At 43.4% G+C, this 16,390-nt stretch overlaps 1 protein-coding gene across 8 annotated transcripts in view; it reads left to right on the top strand.

Moving 5' to 3' along the window:
* KIF13A (kinesin family member 13A) overlaps positions 1-16,390 on the top strand; it is a 78,496-nt gene that overhangs the window by 10,715 nt on the left and 51,391 nt on the right. For all 8 annotated transcript variants that reach the window (XM_088675236.1, XM_088675235.1, XM_035126358.3 and 5 more), the window contains exons 3-6: positions 9,256-9,268; positions 11,147-11,207; positions 12,944-13,036; positions 14,860-15,040. In XM_088675236.1, the coding sequence (XP_088531362.1) occupies positions 9,256-9,268; positions 11,147-11,207; positions 12,944-13,036; positions 14,860-15,040 (348 nt within the window). The remainder of the gene's footprint in view (positions 1-9,255; positions 9,269-11,146; positions 11,208-12,943; positions 13,037-14,859; positions 15,041-16,390) is intronic.

Below are 16,390 nucleotides of genomic sequence, written 5' to 3'. Positions count from 1 at the left end.
TCTGGTACTGGTAATTAATATTCTTGCTGCTGTTGTAGCCAGGGGCGTACCCAGGATCAAAACTGGGGGGGGGGGCAAGCCATGGTCGTTCAGGGGTGGGGCCAAGGCACGGGAGGGGAGGGGTCACAAAGTGGGAATGTGGGCGGGGCTACAGGGCCAGCGGGCCCGACGACTCTGCGGCGGTGGCTGCAGCCACTAAATGAAACCCCTAAACTCTCTCACACGAAACCCCCCTGCTCTGAAGCAGGGACGTCTCTAGGCCCGGGTCCGGTGGCGCGGGGCGCCAGGCCATCAGGGGCGCCGCTGCGCCCGCTGAGAGGCACAGCGGAGGCCGCCCCAGCCGCACCTCTCAACTGTTCAGTGGCTTCAGGCTGCTTTCTGGAGGCGCGCAGGCCTGGGGCCGCCTCCGCCATGTGCAGGGGCATCGCAACAGGGGGCGGGCAGCACCCCCTGGCCCAGGGCCGGCCCTACGGCCAGGCTGGGTTGCGCAGGGCTCCAGCCCTCCAGGCGGCAGCCGTGCAGTGAGCTGTGCCGGGAAACGGGGCGGGGTGGGGGCACGAGAGGGATCCGTCACACCACGGGGTCAGGGCGCCAGGTATGCTTAAGACGGCCCTGCTCTGAAAACACCACTCCCATCCATTTATGGCTAGCCACCCCCCTGAAAAACCCCTTTGGGCCCCGTTTTCCTTCCTCCAGGTCTCCCTGAAGCCTTGCCAGTTCCCATCCTATATATCTGGGATGGGGAAGGAGCTCAGAGGTCTGCTAGTCCTGGGGGGCCATCCCCCCGTGGCCTGGGAGGATACTGGGGACCCCCCAGCTAAGACCCTCAAAGAAGAAGAAGAAGCTACCACCACCGCCTCCCCATCGCAAGGGAGCAAAAGATGGGAAAGGTGGGGTGGCGCAGCGCAGGCGAGTGAGCCCCCCCCAGCTACGACCCTACGGCGGCGACAGCGGCTCCCCCGCCCTCAACGCCCCTCTCTCGGCAGGGGCAGCAAGGGAGAGCTGCTGGGGGGGGTTGCATTGCAAAGAAGGAAACAGCAGCCAATGCCCAGAGAGGGCAATGCATGCAGGGGGAGTGGAGAGCTGTGCCGCCCCCCCAAGGCAGCTCCTTTCCTATTGCCGGGGGTGGGGGGGCGGCGAGGAAGGGTCACTGCCGCTGGGCTACTCCTGCCGCCGGCAATCCGGCGCAAACGCCCCCACGCAGCTTCCTTGCAGCAGCCACGACCACCGCCTTCGGGCGCCGCCCCCCACTCCTCCTTTGCGGGCTTCTGCCCGCCGAGGCTGAACTGGCTCCTGTCGGTGCACTTCCTCTCCCGGCCCAGGAGGAGTCTCAGTAGCAACTCCTAACTCAGGGGTGGGTAGGGGGTGCGGAGGGGGGAAGGGGGGAAGGGGGCGATTCCCAGCCCGCGGCGCCGACGATCGCAGTGCAGCCTACCGGAAGCCAGAGCGCAGCAACGGCTGCAACCAATGCAGGGAGCCGCGTCTCCTTCGCTTGCCAGCCCAGCAGAACTCTTTGTTAGGATAGGTTGCCGCCCGGCAGGGCTTTCCATTGGGAGGCGCGAAGGCTTTAGTGGGTGGGAATTGGTGCAAATGTAGGCAGGACGGGCTGAGAGGAGGAGCCGCCGTCCAGGAGCCACGGCACCAGCAGCGTTTCCTCCCCCCTCCCCCCCGTGTCAACAAGCAGGGCGCCTGCACAGGGTATTTGCTTCCCTATTCGGGCCCACGGTTTGGTCTTCTAGCGGGGGCAGCTGCACCCCCCTGCCCCATGCTGGGTACACCCATGGTTGTAGCATATAAGAATACAGTTGAACCACCACCTCTTCTTACGGTCGTTCCAAGTCACAACTGTGGCAAACCCGGAAGTAACTGGTGGATTTGCCGCCATTTGCGCATGCGCTGGAGCGGTGATCACCATTCGCACATGCGGAGAAGCGGGCAATCGCCGTTTGCACATGTGCAGAAGCAGGCAATCACCGCCTGTGCACAACGGCGCCTCTCTCAGCAACCCGTTTCAACCTCCGGACAGACCTCCAGAACGGATTATGGTCGCAAATAGAGGTTCCACTGTACTGTGACAGCTCGACATACGAATGACTCGACATTCAAATTTTTCGAGTTACGAAGGGAAAAAATGGGGGCGGGCTTACAAATTTATTCGACTTACGATCGGGCCCTCACCGCCTCGGTGCCCCACGCTCGCCACCGCTGTGTGCCAGCCTTGCGCGGGATCGGGCCCTCGCCGGCTCCGCTACCGATCTTCGCTGGATCGGGCCCATTGCCACCGCAGCCACCGGCCTCCCGCCGGCCTCCCCACCTGCCAATCTGGCCATTTTTTAAGGCCCCGGAACGAATCAATCCATTCTTAATGCATTCCTATGGGAAACATCGTTTTGACTTACGAATGTTTCTACTTACGAATGTGCATTCGGAACGGATTAAATTCGTAAGTAGAGGTTCCACTGTATTCTCTTTTTTCATTTGGAATATCTGAATCTAAAATGTCTAAGAGGAAGGCTTCTGGTTTCTTTATGAAAGTTTGCTTAAACATTTTTTCAATTCCTCATATATATGGCAATATCTCAAAAATTCTTAATTATTTTGCAACCACAGTGGGATTTTTTCTTTTGGTGGTTTCTGTGACTTTTTATTGCACTTCAGGGTTATTGTGAAAGTTGAGATTCTTAGTATATGTGTCAAGGCAACACACCAGTTACTCTGGAGCAAGAAAAAATGATATTTGCTAAACAAAAACAGAAGAGTTGCTGTAGAATTGAACTTTTGTCTTAACCGAACATGGAATGTAGTACTATCCATTTTTTAGTTGGAAGTCCAAATCCATTTTATTTCAGTTGGGTTTACTTCTCTAGTAAGTGTGCAGCTGTACTCTTTTATTTATCCTTTCTGTTATTGTGTAGTTTGGCTTGTTTCTGTATTTTCCAGAAGGAGATTATTTTTATGCTTGCTGTAGAAATGCATAGGGAGCCTTTTTTGGCTTTCTTCGTATGTAAGGTCTGGCTCTTGAGCCAATTTTGTTTTAACTCTGCCATCTTTCATAGCCCGAATTATGTGCTTCTTTTTGTATAGATGGATGAAACTAAGGATGTTTTGTAAATAAGAATGGCTTGGCATTAGTGCAAATCAATGTGCTTATTCCACATTCAGTGGACAATAGTATATAAATTATCCATTGCAATCTGCATTGTGCTGTTGATGGATTGTACACTGGGTGTGCAACTGAACAGAGTGATCTGTATTGTGAAATATATTGCCATTGGTACAACTTTAATCTTGGCACTTGTTCTTGCTGAATATTCGGGCATAACTAGGAACTTGCCTGATTGTGTGTGACAAACAGAAATAGTAACCAGGCAAAAGCCAAAAGAAAAATAGTTTGCCATTTGATAGAGTGTGTGGAATCATCAAAAGAGACTCCTTAACAGACTGTAGGAATCGGATAGGTGTGTAGATGGACAGGTGGTCTTTTAGATAAGCTGGCCCTGTATAGTTTTGGTATTATGCACATATTTCAGCATATTGACCATGTCAGCAAATCTTCACAGGGATCTCAAGACACATACAGAACAGAACTCAGGACATAGACTACAGTTGAAGTAATATGTATAAAATGTATATATTGAGGCTGCAGGCTTTAACATACCATCAAATAATTTACAAAACTCAGGCAACAGAGCAGAAAGTATGAGAGGGAGGGACACAGAATTTAGAACAGCAAGCACATAGAAGATGAAGCATCAGAGGGCAACATGAAAGAAGCACTGAGGAGACAGGGACCAGAGGGTAATACATTTCACGCATGAAACTTTCTACTATCTGTTGAGATATCTACCATTGGTTTTTAGCAAATTCAGTGCTGTGCACATTCGTTCGGACTATTATTTGTTCCAACACTGGGAGAGCCCCACCTGCTTACATGGTTCAGACACATTATTATTCTTTCTACACCTCCACTGCTGAGCTGCTTGCCCCAAATTCCCAAAATAGGAATCTGAAAGTGAGAGAGAGCTTGAAAAGCCCAAGCAGGCATCAAAGATATATTTATTTCAAAGATTGTGAAAGCAGTTCCACATGCATACACAACTTGCAGGTTTACGGCTTCACAGTACACACACATGCACAGCTATGCATGTGTGAAACGAGCAGTGTTTAATAATAACAATGGGAAGAGAGGCTTTAGGCACTGAGGCAGAATAATCTGTCTACTGGTTGACCTTGATTGACCCATCCTTGATTTATACAAAGTTACACAGGAAGCTGCCAGTATACCAGGAAAATTTGCCCTTAGATTAGCTTCACATTGTTCCTGCTAGAAAGCATTTTCAGTTTTGTAGTAGTCATATCTTTTTTGGTGGAAAGCTTTTATAAATATAGAAAATGGTTTCTCAGAGTTTCAAGCTATTAACTACTGAGTATGCTATTTGAATTTATGAAGCAGCCATATACTGAATTAGATTAGACCATGCTGCCTGAGATTTTTTTTTATAGGAACTGGGATTTTGTACATGAAAAGCATATGCTTTATGACCAAGTCAGTGGCACCAACTTGAATAAAATATTTAGGGAGGCTGCAGGAAGGTTGCAGGAAGGACGGAGAGAGGGAGGGCACCCTGGGAGACAGGTGGGCGATTTGGTGCCTTATCTGCGCTTTCACGTGGTGGAGGAGGAGGCTGAGGTGGCTCAACACAGTCAATTTTAGGTGCCCCCAGCCTGCCAAAACATTTGCGGGGGCTTAGAGTTGAACCACTTAGAGTTGGCGCCTGTGGTGGTTGTATCCAGATATTGTTCCTATATGGATATCTAATCCCACTGGAGCAGGGGCGTAGCCAGGATCAAAACTAGGGGGGGGCAAGCCATGGTCGTTCAGGGGCGGGGCCAAGGCACGGAAGGGGAGGGGCCACAAAGTGGGCGGCGCTAAAGGGCCAGCGGGCCTGATGACATCGTGGCGGTGGCAGCAGCGGCCACCTTGTGCTTCTGGGGCTGGTAGCGTTGGCGGCTACCCTGCTTGGCTGGAGAGGACGGGAGGGTCGGGCAGGCGAGAGGGGGTGGCAGGGCGGGCGAGGGCGAGGCAAGACACGGCCGCAGCCACGACGGCTCCGAGGCGTTGCTGCATATCAGCATAATATTTCAACCATGGTTCAAGCCCCACCTTAGGAAAAAAATCCTGCATTGCAGGGGGTTGGACTAGATGACCCTTGTGGTCCCTTCCGACTACAATTCTATGATTCTATTGATATATTACCATAGCATATGCATCATTCTGCTTTCTTGAATTGTCCTACTCCTAGGCATAGCATCCAACTCCTAGAGGCCTAGGTGCCCCCCCCCCAATTATTGGTAAATACCGTATTTGAAAGAGTCATCCCCCCATGTTGATGGGCTTTCTATGTGGGGCTTATCTGCCCCCCCCGTATTTTATTAAGGATGGAAGAGGGAGGGAAGGAAGGAAGAAATAGAGAGAGAGATAACTCATATTTGTGGGTGTCTCTGGATGACGCTGTGATGCTAGAACTCTGCAGCAAGAGGACAGGAGGGTCGGGCAGGCGAGAGGGAGTGGAAGGGCGGGCGAGGGCGGGGCAAGGCATGGCCGCAGCCACGACGGCTCCGAGGTGTTGCTGCATATCAGCATAATATTTCAACCATGGTTCAAGCCCCACCTTAGGAAAAAATCCTGCATTGCAGCGGGTTGGACTAGATGACCCTTGTGGTCCCTTCCGACTACAATTCTACGATTCTATTGATATAGTATTACCATACCATATGCATCGTTCTGCTTTCTTGAATTGTCCTACTCCTAGGCATAACAGCCAACACCTAGAGGCCTAGGTGCCTCTCCCCCCCCCCCCAATTACTGGTAAATACCGTATTTGAAAGAGTCATCCCCCCATGTTGATGGGCTTTCTATGTGGGGCTTATCTGCCCCCCCATATTTTATTAAGGATGGAAGAGGGAGGGAAGGAAGGAAGAAATAGAGAGAGGGATAACTCATATTTGTGGGTGCCTCTGGGTGATGCTGTGATGCTGGAACTCTGCATGTACAGGAGCCTTGTAAGCAGCTTTCTCTCTGCTTGATTTACAGCAGGCACGTCCAACAGGTAGATTGTGATCTACCAGTAGATCACTGGATGTCTGTGGTAGGTCACTGGCACCCCTAAAAAAAGCTCACCCAAAATTTTCCTCCTCCCTCAAAAAAGTTGAACTATGACCTGAAGCCCTAAACAAAAATGGGCCTCCCTCCCTCCTAAAAGAAGCTCAACAAGTTTGACCTAAACCCCCCAAAACAGGGCTTCCCTTCCTTTAAAAAAAACTCAACAGCTTTGACCTGAACCCCCCAAAAGGGGGTAGATCACCCCCCGTTTTAAAGTCTGAGTAGATCAGAGTCTCTTGGGAGGTGGCCACCCCTGATTTACAGTATACAGATGCAGGAGGAGGGGCAGACTGGAACACCAATGCTTTTTATAAACATCACTGTGTCTGTCAAAGCTACAGCCCCCCCTTTCTTATTCACTTCTTTTTAGCCTTGCAGAGCCACCTTAGTCAAATTGAATCCTCTGAGTCTGCACCCTCATTAAATCACCAATAGAACTCTTAATGCTCCTGAATGCTCATTAACAACTCCCACTTAAGAACAATAGGGTGAAATGGTCAGCTATCGAATCTTGCCTGGGGATATATGCTCCATTGTCTTAACTGCTTAACTACTGGTAGCCACTTTGCTTTATTTATTTGATGTGTTTTTGTTACTGCTGTGCCCCCCCCCCCCAGCAAGCGGAGACTTAGCTGCTCTTGCTAAAGCAAAGCCCTTTCCACTTCAGTTTTTGGAGGGGAAAAGTGCTGGTTATGGTCTGTAAAATACATTAATTTTTTTGCTTCTAGGGGGGGCAGCTGCCCCCTCTTGCCCCCCTGCCTACGCCCATGCACTGGAGAATATATTCCTCATTCAGATCCTGTTTTTCAGATGTTCAGTAATATATAAGAATAGACAAATAGTAGACAAAACCTATGTTGGCACTCCACCACCAGTAATAAATTAATTTAGCTTATTAATGTGAATGTAATTGAAATAGTTGTCTAAACAGCAGTTTTGCTCATCTCAAGCAGTTCTCTCACATGCTTCTGCTTTGTCAGTGCAGAATTCTAGTGACTGTGTCTATCCGGAATAACACATGAAGTGTTGTTTCCATTATCGCTCAGGAAATTGAGATTGTTGTGTGGAAACATGAGGCATGGGATGTTTATTTCTTCTGTTATAACACTGTTTCTGGAAATATCATTAAAGGCTGGTCCATGCATGTGTATATCTCACTAGATATTTCACCTGATTTGGCTTAATTTAAGTGTCTATGCTGAGGTGATACAAAACTTCTGCCTGTAGTGTGTGTTCTGTGATGGCAGTACATACAAGTCACTTTTTTAAAAATGAAACTAAATAGATTTTATTTCAATTAAACATGCTAGCATCTTAGGACAGCCAAGGTAAATAGAACAATCCCAGCAGATAACTAGCCCAGTAATCCAATCAGCTGAACACAATGCAGTGTGTTAATGACAGTAGAAAGGTACCATGACATGTCACAACACATACTTTTGAAACAGTCTCAGCCAGCTACCATGCACAGCCTTATGTACAAAGAGAGAAAACCAGTTCTGCCTAAGATCTCAATGGATGCATGCAGACCAAATTGACTGCTGTTTGATCAAAACTGACCAAAGCATGACGCACTGTAGTAAATGTGCTTGCAATATGTTGCAATCTCAACTAGAAACCACAAATGAATATTGCTTATATGTTGCACACACAAGTCATAAACTGATTGTGTAGTTGTCCACCCTTATGCAGCTCTCTAATTATGTCCAGTTACTTATGTGAAGAACTAGTGGCCTCAGATGGTATTGAAGATTGACATCTGCATCAAAATATTTTTATTTTATTTTAATGGCTTATTGCAAGGAGCTGAAGATGCTGCACATTGTTCCCCCCCATCTCAATTAATCCCTACAACAACCTTGTGAGGTAGCGGTAGGTTAGGCTGAGAGATGGTAACTGGCCTAAAGTCACCCAGTGAACTTCATGGCTGAGTGGGGATTTGAATCCTGGTCTCCCAACACTCTTAATAATGTATCCAGCACTTACATTTTTATGTCCCATAACTGAGCTATGGAAATTATATTTAATATAATTTTAAATTTAATTAAAAATTAGTATATTTGTATCTGCCAATCAAACAACATGGAATTTACCTTCCATCTAATAGAAAAACACTATTTTGTTCAGGAACTACCAGCACTTGCTGTGGGAAGTTCTGGATACTTACATCATATGGAAGTGTAGAACTAGAATGGGAGCTTTTGACCCACCAGGCAAACCTGGTCCACCAGGCCTTCTCACTTGGCCTGCAAAGCCGTTTTGGGGGAGCCATGTCCCTGCTCCCCACCCTACACCTGATGTCATACATTTAGTCAGGTGTGGGGCAGGTAAGGGTGGGGTTTCAAAAGAGCAAACAGGAACTTAAAGTGGCCTCCAGTTTGCTTCTTTGCTAGAACAAGGTGTACTTCCTTCCAGAGGAGTGCAAATTGCTCAAAGAGGGAAAAGCAGCTTCCATCTGATGGAAACCATTTCCCCGTCCCAACAGTGCTCTTTGAAGGTCCATGTGCAAGCCACTTCAAGCAGCAGCATGGGAGGGGTATGAAAGGGAGAATTCTTTCTTTCCTTCAGTTCTCTTTCCTGCTGGGGGAGGTAAGAGAAGAAAGCCTTCATTTTAAAATGCTGACCTTTTTTTCAGAGTTCCCTTAGCAAAATGGAGTGCTGAACAAGGCATGCTCCCAACTGCTCATCAACTGATGGGCAGTAGAATCATACCTTGCTCAATGAAAGAGAAGCAGAAACCACCTCTTCCTTCCAGCACTGTTCTTTGCAGTGCCCTACATGGGAATGAAGGGGGGAATTCCTGAATTAATACTGTACAGTAATTATATTCTCTCCTGTAAGTTGTACAGGTGTGTTTCTTCTTAAAATCTTTTTGGTATGCATTATTTTTGGAAGAAAAAAAGTATTGCTTTCCTAAGTCAATAAATATTGAACTCACTGATCTTTCCAACCAGAATAATTTATGGCGTATACAGAGTGTTCTAATAGTTTCAGGCACTAACCATATATTCCCTTTCTTTTTAATGCTTTCCAATTCTGTGGATGATATATTGACAATCCTTTTCTGCCATTGCTGTATTTCCATTCCTCAGAAAATCACCTAAGGTAAGTGACTGATCTTTTAAAATACTGTTCCCTATCAAAATAAAGATAATTTGCTCACAATATGTAGCATGTTTTTCCACATTCAGTTCAATAGCTTTGCTTTCTAATGGGATTTAGAACCTGCATTATTTCTATCTAAGTTTGTTCTACAACCTGGTGCAGAGAAAAAGTTTGGAAGTTTCCAGCTCTGGTCTGTCTTTGTAATATGAAATTGATACATTCAAGTATGAATTTTTGACAGTCACATAAGACTGAGGTGCATGTTAAGCAGACCTGCTTTGCCAGGCATACATACAGAATTATATGCATTTTACTGAGGGCCGTTTCATATTTCATTGACACAGCGGTAACATACACGTGGTGTAGATTTGGGACCCAAGGTTGCATGTGTAGGAAGTAGTGTCTCAAATGTATGAAACTATCACCTTAGTGTGATGTTGAATTGCACCCCAGATTGCCATCTTCCACTAGGAAGTGTTAGGCTCACATAATCTTAGTAACTGCCATATCTTTCCGTGTATAAGACGCCCACCATGTATAAGACATCCCTTATTTTTTAACTCAAAATTAAGAAAACACCCCTCAGCACTACCTGTGTATAAAACGAGCTCCAATTTCCAACCTAATTTTTTTTTGGGGGGGAGCTAGTCTTATACATGGAAAAATACGGTATGTCCATGTCCTCCTCTATGTAAGAATGGTAGCCGAGGGTCAAACACAATATATAGCAGGCATGTCAAAAATGCGGCTCTCCAGATGTTTTGGCCTACAACTCCCATGATCCCTAGCTAGCAGGACCAGTGGTTGGGGAAGATGGGAATTGTAGTCCAAAACATCTGGAGGGCCACAAGTTTGACATGCCTGATATATAGGATATCCATGATCAGATCTCCCAACACTAATTTTGTTTTTTAAATAGCTTTAAAGTGAATTTCCCATTTTTATTGGCACATGAGTTTAGGAGGAAGGAATTTTTAATCCTTCCCTTTGCACAGTTTTCAAAACCTAAAATAGTCCTGCTAGAAGAGAAATATATAGATACAGTACCTGTATATTTCCTCTAGTAGGGCTAATAGTAGCTTGGGGGAATTTAGTTTAGAAAATACTGCAGCGGAATAAACACTATTTTATTAGAGCCTAGAGCCAGTACTCTGATAAAAATTGGAGCCAATCAAAGCTGCATTTAATAAAATGTTTGTGTGTTTCAAAAAATAGTAGTCAGGAGAGCTAATGCCCAATTTCCTGCATTATGTCTGTTTGGCTCTGATACATTTTCAGCCTGAAAATAAGGGAAATGGGTTAGATCTTTAGACAATAAACACCTGAACCTCACAACTGACATGAATTTTGAGTAATTTTATCCACTTAATGTATTTAAAGAGTGTGCATAGAGAGAATGATATGGAAAGAAGCACTTTAAAAATGTTTATTAAATATGTACAAAATAGTAATAATGTAATGAGCACAGCTGTCAGAATTCTGATGATAAGAGATATATAATTGCATGCTTTAGTTTGTTGCAGCCTTCTCCAATCTAGTGCCCTCCAGATACTTTGGACTACAACTCCCTACAACTCACATGGTCAATGATCAGAGGTTATGGGAGTGGTCTACAATGGCTCAGTTCGTATGTCATGGTATGCCACAATTAACTGTGGATTACTTTTACTACTGCTGCTGATGGTCACTGGTTAGTTAGTACCTCATATAAGAAGAAACTAGCTGCAAATAATCAGAAAGATCTGGGATTTTTAAAAAGACATTTGAATATAAATGGTTTCTTTTGCAAATTGCAAATGTTGCATTTGCTATTCAAAATGCTGTAAGTTTTCATAGTTTTGGGAAGTTTTTAATTTACTTTTTTGTATTCATATGCAGGTGTTTGCCTTTGATTACTGCTTCTGGTCTATGGATGAATCAAACACTGCAAAATATGCAGGTATGATTTGTAATTACTACAAGGCTTGGCTGATGATTTATAAAATTCTACTTCCCTCCCCATGTTTAACAGAACCCACATTTTCCTGCTTTCTCTGTTTACACAGTTATTAATTTTATTTTGAGTTCCAAGTCCATTGTGATTTGGTTATGTACTTGACAGAAAATCCATGGTTCCCCTGGATTTTGTTAGTGTTTTAGAACCTGTAGATAAACCCACTGTGGGTTGATTAGTGCATGTCTGAGTATTCTTTCACTGTGACACACCCTGTCCTTGTAGTCATCTTAATTTTCTAATTATATTTATTCTATTTGGTTTATCCACACTGAACTCATGACTTTAGACAATAAAGAAACAGTAGGATGAAGCAACACTGAAACCACCCAGATTGTGTTCATTTCTACATTTCCTTCTCAAAAGGAGTGAGAAGAGAAAACTATTGTAGCCGAAATATTCATTTGAAATACATCAAAGATTCTGTTAAAAGCAGATTACTTGAAAAATTAATTGGATGGCAGAAATACTGCATCTGAAATGCTTACTTCAAAGTGCTGCCAATACCTGCTTTTTAGAAGCTGAAGCTTTCTCCTTTATTTCTTTAGACCCATATTTCAAATCTTTCTCTTGTTGCTAGTTATTGTTAGATGTCGAGGGAAATCAGTTCTTGTTTTGTTATATAATAAAATGGTTTGGCCTTGTAGTTTTTATGTTTCATGAATGCACAAATTAGTGCTGTTCATTCACAATATTTAAAAAGAGTTTTAAGGAGACACATTGTCAGCATTATTTAATTTAAAAACATAATCCACTTTCTGTATGCATGTGAGAAAGAAAATACTGGTTTAGACAGAAGGACAGTTATCAAAACAGCACAATTTTATATATATCATAAGGCTCAGAAGTGGATCAATATTTTAGAAGCAGCTGTTCTGGTAGTGCTACAACAGAATTAGTTGGTATAGGACAACCCAATGCTGTCAAACTCTCTCAAGACAATACTGATAAAAATAGAGGGTTCAATCCAGACTTTGATGGTAATCAGAATCTTATTTGTAGGGGAGTAAGTGTCATGGAATTTGGCAGCACTGAGTAAAGATGGCCAGGATTGCACTGTAAATCATGCTTTACATCCATTGAAATCAGTGCGACTTTTCTAATCATGACTCATACTGTATCTGGATCCAATCAAGTGATTGCAACCTATGTGATTGGTACCAGTACACATATATCCAATACTCAACCAAACGATGAATTTTATGCCAATGTGGATACAATGGCTTCTATCCAATGCAGCACTAAGTAAGTGGTTTGCCAGTGCAAGGATTTGTGGTTGTACAGCAGGACTTCCCCTCCCTCTCCTCCCCCAATATACCCCTTAAATATCATCTGGGGCTTCAACCCCTGGAGTAGACTTGGGGAGGGTGTGGGGTGTGCATGGGGTAGGAGAAAGGGAAAGTCTCATTGTGCAAGTGGGAATTCTTGCACCGATGAAACACTTAGTGATGCATTGGATACAAGCCAAAAAGTACATATCAAGTTGATACTTTTGATATGGTTAGAAAATTATTGTGTTAAAAACTAGATATGGATTTAGATGTCATATTTAAGCAATCTAAGCAAAGTTTTTCACAACTGCTTTATTATTATTATTCACTTTTTAAATTGCTTGTAGTGAAAAAACTTAGTTTATTTAATTTTGAGGCTTTGGTTTCTCAATTGTGTATTAAATTTTGTAGGTCAACAAGTAGTGTTCAAGTGCCTTGGTGAAGGGATTCTTGAGAAGGCCTTTCAGGGGTATAATGCTTGCATTTTTGCCTATGGACAAACAGGTGAGAGGTTTTTACAAGTGGGGACTTTTTATTGGGCCAGGAGTGCCACTTAACTAATGCCTTTATTCAGCCCGAGCATCTCCTTGAGTGCAGTATTGGACTTCTCCTTTGCCACATATTTTTTCTCTCTTGCCTCACATCCCAGTCACTTCTCTTAATATACCTCTTAGCTCAAAACCTAATAGCACTCATGACTGTCTTCCTATGTTCATCTACCTGAACTTAATAGAGCATACCCCTGAATAAATATACTCAGGATCTGGTTGTAGATCTTTCTGACTTTGAGACAAATGATCAGTAAATAGACAAGGCTTCATATCCTTAATCTGAAAAAAACAAGCCCAGTTTCATTAAGGATAATCTTGAACTGTGGGATCAGTACTGTCTATACAGACAGGTTCCTAATAACAACATTGAAATCTGAGACTATACAGATGCCTTCTCAAACCATTACAGTCATACCTCATGGTACGTCCGCTTCATGTTGCATCTTTTCAGGTTACAAACGTGCTGAACCCGGACTTCCAGGTTTGGCGCGTCCGTAACCTGCGCACATGTGCAGAAGCGCCACATTGTGTCACGCGTGTGCGCAGATGCGGCGCTTCATGTTGCGGCCTTTTCATGTTGTGAACGGGCCACCGGAATGGATTCCGTTCGCAACATAAGGTACCACTGTATGCTTTGGTTGTGTACGCATAATCTAATGAACTTAGTTCAGAAGAGGAGAGCACCAGTTTTTGTGCTATGACAGTTGCATGCTCATTTTTGTACATTTGCAAATAGTTCAGAAGAACTGAGAGCTCCACTTGAAATATTCCTCTAAACACTATTAAATATAGCAAGACATGCATTTGATGAAAATTCACAAAGTTAAGTCATGTGCAGGCGACAAGGTGCCAGCTTTTTCTTTTACTTGTTTTTCATATGCTTTCCATAAAAGAATCATCTATATATTTTCACAACATATTTGTTAAACTAAATAACTTGACATTCATAAGGTGGACAGATGAGGATGAGAAAGCAATCTGTACTGTCATCATCATATACACTAATGCCATTGTGAGTTGTCTTGTGTTTGTAGAGCTAGAGTCAAAATTGCACCACCTGTGTACAAAAGAAGAGGCATCAGCATGCTCAGAGTAACCCTGAGGTTTGCAGATATGAAAAAATGGCTTAGGATAGTCCTGCAGTGTGGTTCATATTATATGCTGCAGTTCAGCCTCTAAGTCGTTTGTGGTATTGTCTAGAGCAGTAGTTACTGATCTTTTCAGACCTGGGACCCACCTTTAATCGAAACATGCATTTGGGGACCCATTTCTTAATATTTTGCCATATATTTAAATAGTGGTTGTGATGTTTTTGCAACCCACCTTAGATCAGGCTGTTCTGACCCATCAGTTGAAGGCTAATAATATGACACCCCTATGGAAGGTTGGTTGTTGGGCTGAAGCAGAGAATCATTATCCTCATTGCAGATTTGGCTGAGAGAGTAGTATACAATAATCCTGTAGCATAGTTCACTGTAACATCCCTGTTGTAGGTTGAAGGGTTGTGCTGAGAGAGCAGCTTCCAGCAGCCCTTATAGTGTAGGCCACTGCTAATGTTGTAGGCCAGAGGTGGGACTTCTTAACTTGCCCCTCACAGACTTCTTCCCAGGTCAAATCCAGCACATAGGCCAAACCAAATACTTAATCGCATGGAGAACCCTTAATTGCATGCTCCATTGACTTACATCCAAACTGGCTTCACTTTTTGTAGGAAAATATCTGAAATTGCAAGGAGAGCTTTTATAATACATGTTTATTTTCTATATTCTGTTTTAGGCTCCGGAAAATCCTTCTCAATGATGGGCAATGCAGAACAACTGGGTCTGATCCCACGGCTCTGCTGTGCATTATTTCAAAGAATCACTTCAGAAGAAAACGATTCACACACTTTTAAAGTTGAAGTGTCCTATATGGAGATCTATAATGAGAAGGTCAGAGATTTACTGGACCCTAAAGGGTAAGGAACTTGTTTTCAGTGTTGATCAACACAACAGGTTAGGAATGAGAGTATATTTTGTGCACTGAGACCAAAACTATACATGATTGCTTTAAATGTGACTGTCCCTCAGAGGTGTGGGAAGGTTGTGATTTAAAGGACCAGAGTTTGTACTGAAGCCTTTTCTGACAACAACATTCCCACTTGCAGCCCTTTTCCTCCAGGAGTTCTCTCCCCACCACCAACCAGGCTCACTTCTGCTATCGGAGCTCAGTAGAGATAAAAATGTTTGAAGGGGTCAACTTTGGAATTAAAAGTAGTGGGTGGGGGGAGGAAAGAGGAGATTCAGCTCCCTTTATCTGCATGCTTCAAATAGCACATCACCACCCATCAGGCAGACCCCGTCAGTCCCATAAGGTTATCATCTGTTGCTTCCATGTGTAGTGTGAACTTGACTGCTCTTACTAGAGAGAGCTATATTTACCAAAGTGAAATGCCAACCATCCATGATTGGTGGTCAATAAGGAACCTGGTTTTCAGAATTTGCTTCATGGAATGTGAACAAAATGAGCTATGGGAGTGACCTTTACTGCTGCATGGCTATTATGGTAGCCGGATATCTGTACAACAGCAGAAATGAATAAGAGAGCATGGGGTTTTTTTTGGGGGGGGGTTTCTGTCATTGTCTTATGTATTAAAATTTGGGACTTATGAGCTAGATAAAATGTGAGTAAGAAGAGATATAATAGAGGTATATAAAATTATGCATGATGTGGATAATGTGCATAGAGAAAAGTTTTTCTCCCTTTCTCATGATACTAAAGGTTGGCATCCAATGAAGCTGAATATTGGAAGATTCAAAGCAAACAAAATAAAGTATTTCTTCAACAAATACACTTAAACTATGGAATTCGCTTCCACAAGAAGTGTGGGAATAGTGCAAGACTCAGCGAATCCATATTTTCTGTTAGGGGAGATTTAAGAATATGATTGTAATTTAATAATAGGTAGGTTTAGAAGTGATTATTGATATTATTTTGAGGTTCATAATATTATTAAGTAGTTGTAGTTATGAAAACTAGTAAAATTGATATATTAAATTGTAATTTAAATTTCAAAATCAATTATAAATATAAAATCATTTAAAACAGCAATAGCATGTTCATAAAATAAACTCAAACCCAAAACAGATACCAATTGGGATAAAGATTTAGAAGGCTTATTGAAAGAAGAATGTCTTTAGTAGACACCAAAAAGGAAATAGGGAAAAAATTCTAAAAGTCTTTTTATAATGTTATTAAAAATTATTTGATTGAATAATTATCTTGGTAATTACTCTTGACATTTCAAGTTGATGAGCTTTATTAGAAG

This window comes from Zootoca vivipara, chromosome 8 (assembly GCF_965207765.1).
Source record: "Zootoca vivipara chromosome 8, rZooViv2.hap1.1, whole genome shotgun sequence".
NCBI classification, from domain to species: domain Eukaryota; kingdom Metazoa; phylum Chordata; class Lepidosauria; order Squamata; family Lacertidae; genus Zootoca; species Zootoca vivipara.
The sequence above is the reverse complement of the archived record's forward strand: the minus strand, read 5'-3'. Positions and strand labels throughout refer to the sequence as shown.